We start from the raw sequence: 6547 nt of genomic DNA on the forward strand, positions 1-6547 counted from the left end.
GATCTTGAAGAATAGGACAAGTCGTGTATATAAAATGATTTAGCCGTGTTTTAGTTGCACTTCAGTATTGGCGCACTGAAGGTAATTTTGCCTTGTTATTATAGAACCCGAGCTATATCCCGTGAGGAGAAAAATGTTCAGAACTTCCTAGAACAGCCCAAAGAGAAGTGGGTCGAAAGTGCCTTCGAGGTGGACGGGCCCTATTACTCCACAGTCCTCGCACTACATCTCCTTCCTACGGAGAAGTGGAAAACCATCCGCATAGAAGTGCTGCGCAGGCTGCTGGTCGTCAGCCACGTACGGGCGGTGGCACCCAGTAGTGTAAACAGGTAACTTATGGAAGGTCTTTTTTATTTTTTTTTAACATATGTTTTATTGTTTTCAAAAAGGAATGTTACATACATTCTATGAGTTGCATGTCTGATCGTACAGTGTAAATAAACAGTATTTATCAATACTACATGAGATGTTTGTCCTCGTCGACCCCAACATAGGGAGACCAGGGCCAAATTTATGAACATTACTATAAGGTAACATTGGGAAAGGGGGACGAAAAGAAGGGGAGGTGTGTGACAAGGAGTGATAAATACATCTGTACTTTAATGTCTTCAATAAATCCTGAATCACATGAATATGAAATAGATATAAATGTCTCCGGTTCTTAACACACGAGATATGTGACGTGAAGTAGTGATCATGGGGGGCAGGGAGGTTTCTACACTTCGTGTCGCTGTCCAGTTGTAGAATACTACATCAGCCTCTCCACCTCCAATATGGCTGATAACAGTGAGCAATAAACATGTATACAGACTGTAGGCTTTATCACTTTAAGCTAGCTAGTTAAAGGGCTATCCTCAGGATAGGTCATCAATATCGGAAAAACTGACAACTTCTTTAAATCCCCTCAATCCTGCAGCTTCAGAGCTGAAATCTCCCAGCATTCCCTGCTTAAAGGGGTTTTCCCATCTCGGACAATAGGGGCATATCACTAGGATATGCCCCCATTGTCTGAGGTAGGAATAACCCTTTACTATCAGACTCTATACAGTCGTCATGTAGAGAAAAAGCTGACCCTCCTGCATTATAGAAAGGCCTCTAAACTGTTAGTGGGTATCTGTACACAGGCTTTGTTGAATGTTTCCAGCAAGAACCAGCAGAATTGTGAATGCAGCTCCTGAGCGCAACTCACTGCAAGTTAGGATTAGTATATAAGAGACATAATGAAGTGCAAATACTCAAATAAGTGGACTTGGATCACTGATGAGAGTAATGGACACTGAGTATTGCATTGCAGACTATACATGGATTACTGCAGAGCTTTCTGCTCGATCCTTTGGGTAAAGTCCACAGAAAAGAGCAGTTGCACGAGGCTCTTGACCTCCGGCTACAGTTAGATAATATGTGTGTATACATATTGGGGAAGCAGAGAGCTTTGCTGCTGAACTCACATAAACGCTCAAGGATCTGCTTGCACACTGCCTATTGACATTGAGGTCACAAGACATCTTAAGACTGTAAGGCATCTCCCTGAGGGTTAGTGTTACTGTCGCTCAGTGATTTTCTCCGACCAGAACAATCACCTTCGGGAGATCTTGAAAATTGTTAGCAAAACATGTGGTTTTACCAGAGCGCAGCTCAGACAGACCGAAGCAACAGGGACATCTGTGAGATTCCAGCGCTGGGCGAGTCCGTCTGTAGGCATCTTACATAACACACCAAACTAATTGTCTTTCTCCGGGGAAGATGATGGATTTTTTTTTAATTACTTTCTCTTCGCAGCAATTAATAAAGTATTTTTCACAGACGTTCTTGCCGCATTAGACGATTAGGGGAGTTGCCTATTTAATGAAGGGCGTTGGGTTGAGTCCGATCGCTTATTCGCCTGGGACCTGAATATTAATGAGGCACTCGGTTCGGGTCTTTATTAGGCCAACCATGGTTTGTTTGTTTTTTTACACATTTTTCAATACTAGGATGCTGGTTGTTAAAGGGTCCCACACAGCAATATATGGATTGCCGCACAGGTATTAGGTAGCAGGTGATGGGTGCAGAAGAATAAGCATGTCATTGTATCTGTGTTCTCTCCACAGACTGACAGACAAAGCCATCAAGGACTATCCTGTGTATCGCTCCAGCCTCCTCTTCTGGGCCCTGGTTGACCACATCTACGACATGTTTAAGGTAACACTACATGATGTAGGCTGGGCCTTAAAGTGATGCTCAACCCTTAAGGATGAGACTAATATAGGAGTCTGGGCTCCCTCCTGACCCGTTTACATAGGGTTGTGGCTGTGTCTGATACTACGGCTCATAGCTGCTCAGTTCTGTAGTACCAGGACCAGCCGTCACGTAGGTACCGGCACTCTGCCTTGGTAAAAGATAAAGGGCCTCTTCAGCCAGTTGATGGGGCTACCAGCAGTCGGGATCACATACGGAAGGATCAGCCATCATTATTTTAACATTCCATATAACCCCTTTAACGACTATGGTATTTTCATGTCCTGTATCCTACAGAGAGGAGCTGCTTGTAGTCGCTGTTTTCTTATTACCTTTACCGTCCTGTACAAAGTGGTTCCCACTAATGGCTGCAGAGGAACACCTTTAGGTTCGGACTTCCTCTGTGGCAGCCATTTGTTCCATCCCTCTCAGTGGGTGACTCGCCCCGTGCTGTTCCAGGCCGTGACAGTAACTACCTGGATGTTTGCGTTCAACGCTGTGCAAATGACCTACACTAAATATGATCATTGCTGATGGTTTCCTTTTTTTTTGGAGTGACCGTGCATAATGAAAGGATCTTCCTGGTATTTGTTAAGCAGCTGCCACCATCCTCTGTAGCGCCCCCTGAGATGGGAAAGTGAATTATATTAAAATGAATAGTCACTTCAGCTCCTGTTGAGTGAAATTTCATCAGCCCCCCCCCCCCCCCCCCCCCCCTCCCCCATATTGTGAGCTCCCCTTACGCTGATAAAGGGGACCCCCTCTCATGGTTAAACATGCCCTCAGAGTATAGGAAAGAAGACTCCTTTAATCTGGTGTCGATGTGACTGGGAATTATTTAGAATTGTAGATTATTGGGCAGAATAACATTTGGCACTAATGGGGCCCCCAGGAACATCTGCAAGATATAGTGAAGCAATTCTATGTGCGATTGGTGGCGTCGTCGTCGTCCCCGTCATGTAAGATCTATTTTGTCTTGCAGAAGGTACCAAACAGTAACACGGAGGGAGGCTGGTCCTACTCCCTGGCAGATTACATCCGACTCAATGACATGCCCATCTACGAGGCGGCAGACAGAGCCCTGAAGACCTTCCAGGACGAGTTCATGCCTGTAGAGTCCTTCTCCGAATTCATGGATGTCGCTGGTCAGTCAATTTTTATTGAACTAGAATTATTTTGTTTTTGGTTTTTTAAACTGTAGATTTTTATTAGTAGATAACGTACCGATTTTCCAAAGTACTCATGACAAAGGACAAGACAACCGACAAAATACAGGGGAAGGGAAACAGATAGGGGGATGTTTTTTGTTTTTTTTTGTTTTTTTTCCCCTCTGTCTTCCATCTACACTATTACAATCCTCCCCATATATCCAACCCCCTTTGAACATTTTGGGGAGGTGCAGACAGAGCAAAAAGAAAAAACTGCACATGTAACATGCACATTTAGTTGCGGCTTTAACCCCTCTACATGTAATGGAGTCAAATCTGCAACAGAATTTTTCATTGCAGCATGTGGACGAGATTGGTTCATGTTTATGGCACTGAAATCCCAGCATTTCCGCTACATGTGCACTTGTCCCCAAAGGTTCGGCCTTTATTTACGTGATAGATACATTTTACCAAAACGGCCTGAGGCTTGTGTGAATAGGCTCCAGGTCACAGAGGCCGGCAGATCCGAGCATTTACTTTTAATCAGTCTTAGGCTACATGCACACGACCGTATGTGTTTTGTGGTCCGCAAATTGAGGATCCGCCCCAAAAAAAAACTGATTACATCCGTATGCCCTCCTTTTTTTTTTTTTTGCGTATCCATTGTAACCATGCCTAAAACGGAGAAGAATAGGACATGTTCTGTTTTTTTGCGGGGCTACGGAACAGACATACTAATGCGGACAGCACACTGTGTGCTGTCCGCATTTTTTGCGGACTCATTGAAATGAATGGGTCCACATCCTATCAGCAAATAAAAACGGACACGGAAACAAACGACGTTCGTGTGCATGTAGCCTTAGGCTACTTTCACACTTGCGGCAGGACGGATCCGACAGGCAGTTCACCATGTCGGATCCATCCTTTCGCTATTTCGCCGTACCGCCGCTCCGTCCACATTGACCTTAATAGGGACGGGGGCGGAGCTCTGGCGCAGCACGGCAGTGCACAGCGAAAGGCCGCCGGACTAAAAGTCCTGCATGTCTGACTTTTTAGTCCGGCGGCCTCTCACCGCGAACTGCTGTACTGCGCCGGAGCTCCGCCCCGTCCCCATTATAGTCCATGTGGACGGAGCGGCAGCCCGGTGAAATAGCGGAAGGACAGATCCGACATGGTGAACAGCCTGTCGGATCCGTCCTGCCGCAAGTGTGAAAGTACCCTTAGGCTGGGTTCACACTTAAGCGCATTTTATATGCGCGTTTAACGCGCGTTTTTTGCAATAGTAAACGCGCGTTTGTGTGATTGACTGCAGTGTCCTATGGCCACAAACGCGCGTCAAAACGCCCTAAAGAAGCTCAAGAACTTGTTTGAGCGTAGGGCGTTTTTCAGCGCGTTCAAACGCGCTGTAAAAACGCTCAAGTGAGAACCAGGGCCATAGGGAAGCATTGGTTTTCATGTGTTGAGCGTTTTACAGCACGTTTGAACGCGCTGTAAAACGCTCAAGTGTGAACCCAGCCTTAATCTGAGAGAGAATGTCCAAACAGCCTTAGCTAAATGCAACTCTCTCATCTGTCGTGATAGGGTGTTACACTGTATCAGTGCTGTCATTCCTGCAGGCTATTCCGTAGCCTGTTCCAGCGTAAATTCTGGCTTTCAGCCGGACAAAAAAGGTACATGCAGCGTTATTTGTCCGGCCGAAACACAGCATTTATGCCGGAAACCGTCCGGAGCACTGTCAAATCCCATTATAGTCAATGGGGATTCCCGCGGTATATGGTTGTGTCCGGCAATGCCTGATGTTCAGCCAAGTTAGGCTACTGGAATTCAAACGTAGCTGTGAACGGGGCCGATGTCAGTCTGGAGTGCAGAGATTTATTTTTCCATAGAAATGAATGAACCCGCAATTCCGTTCCGCAAAATGCGGAACGGAATTGCGGACGTGTGAATGGGGTCTGAGTTTTTAGCTGCCAAATAAAAGCAAGAATGTTTCTATTCATGGAAAGCAAGCAGAGATCTTGATGTTTATATGGAATTGAGAAAGTTGCAGAACGTTTTTTATTATACAGTGAGTCAGCTTTACTGAGAATCATTCTTACTCATTTTTGTGTGTTTTTTTTAATTGTTTTTCAGGGCTTTTATCCGAAATCAACGACCCGGACAGCTTCCTCAAGGATCTTTTGAACTGTATTCCCTGAGAATCTCCACATTCCTCTCCTGGCCATTGCAGTAGTGTGTTTTTTTTGTTTTTGTTTTAGTTTTTTTTTCCAATCTTGTATTTTTGGTGTATATGGCGGGGGAGGGGAGTGAAGCGCGTTCCCCGTCATTATCAGCTGACATCACACGTTCTCTCCGGTTCACATATATTCTTTTATATCTTGAGTTTTAGAATCCGTCATGTCCTCTGGTCAGAATTGGCTGCCGCTATTTTGTGTGGGTTGTTTTTTTTTTTCTTTTTTGGGGGGGGGGTGGCGTTTTGGTGTGTTTGCGAATTTCAGATTTGGATGTAGTTGTAAAGCCAAAGTGAAGGGAGGATTCAAGGCATAACTGCTGACGAGAATCCCAGGAGGAGCTGAACCTTCCCTTCACTGCATGAAATATTCAGCCCACCAAAGAATTAATTGCATGCAAAAAGCCCAGCGTCTTGTGACACCCATGGGTAAGGGTGACCCTCTGAAGACTCCTCCATGGTTGACAGACCCCAATCATTTCCACATGTGACTTCGACAATCTGTATCATGGCACGCTGCACCCGGTGTAGACATTGATGTGCTTGAGCAGCTATTCAGCGCCTCCATGCTTGAGTGTCCCCATCGGGGCAGTCGGCCCGCTTGCCAGTTGAGCCTCCACAGCGGCCATCAATTAACATACGTAACTACCTAGCTGTTGTCTGCTTCATACAATAAATCTCATCAAAAAGCTTCTGTTTCTCAAGTCCTTGGAGAGATGATGAATTGAGAGAAGCGGTTGAGCCGCCGGGGAGCTAGGTCGTTCATTCAATTATGGCTAACGAGCGCACAGTGTACGCCCCTACAGAGAGGCGGCCATCGGACTCTCAGCAGGATCTGTTGTAGTGTAATGGAAACCTAAAGGGGTCACTAGTGAAGGGAAAAGCCTCCAAAATATAAGCCATGAGAGGTAACCCTGTAATGAAAGCCTAGTGCGGGAGATTTATCAAACCAGAC

At 45.6% G+C, this 6547-nt stretch overlaps 1 protein-coding gene across 16 annotated transcripts in view; it reads left to right on the forward strand.

Annotated features, from left to right (window-relative positions):
- The window catches only part of UBR4 (ubiquitin protein ligase E3 component n-recognin 4), a 167508-nt gene extending 161225 nt beyond the window's left edge, over positions 1 to 6283 (forward strand). For all 16 annotated transcript variants that reach the window (XM_040422715.1, XM_040422731.1, XM_040422756.1 and 13 more), the window contains 4 exons: positions 105 to 329; positions 2091 to 2181; positions 3200 to 3362; positions 5496 to 6283. In XM_040422715.1, the coding sequence (XP_040278649.1) occupies positions 105 to 329; positions 2091 to 2181; positions 3200 to 3362; positions 5496 to 5560 (544 nt within the window). In that variant the 3' untranslated portion in view covers positions 5561 to 6283. The remainder of the gene's footprint in view (positions 1 to 104; positions 330 to 2090; positions 2182 to 3199; positions 3363 to 5495) is intronic.
- Positions 6284 to 6547: the final 264 nt, after the last annotated feature.

Source organism: Bufo bufo, chromosome 1 (assembly GCF_905171765.1).
Source record: "Bufo bufo chromosome 1, aBufBuf1.1, whole genome shotgun sequence".
In the NCBI taxonomy this organism is placed as follows: domain Eukaryota; kingdom Metazoa; phylum Chordata; class Amphibia; order Anura; family Bufonidae; genus Bufo; species Bufo bufo.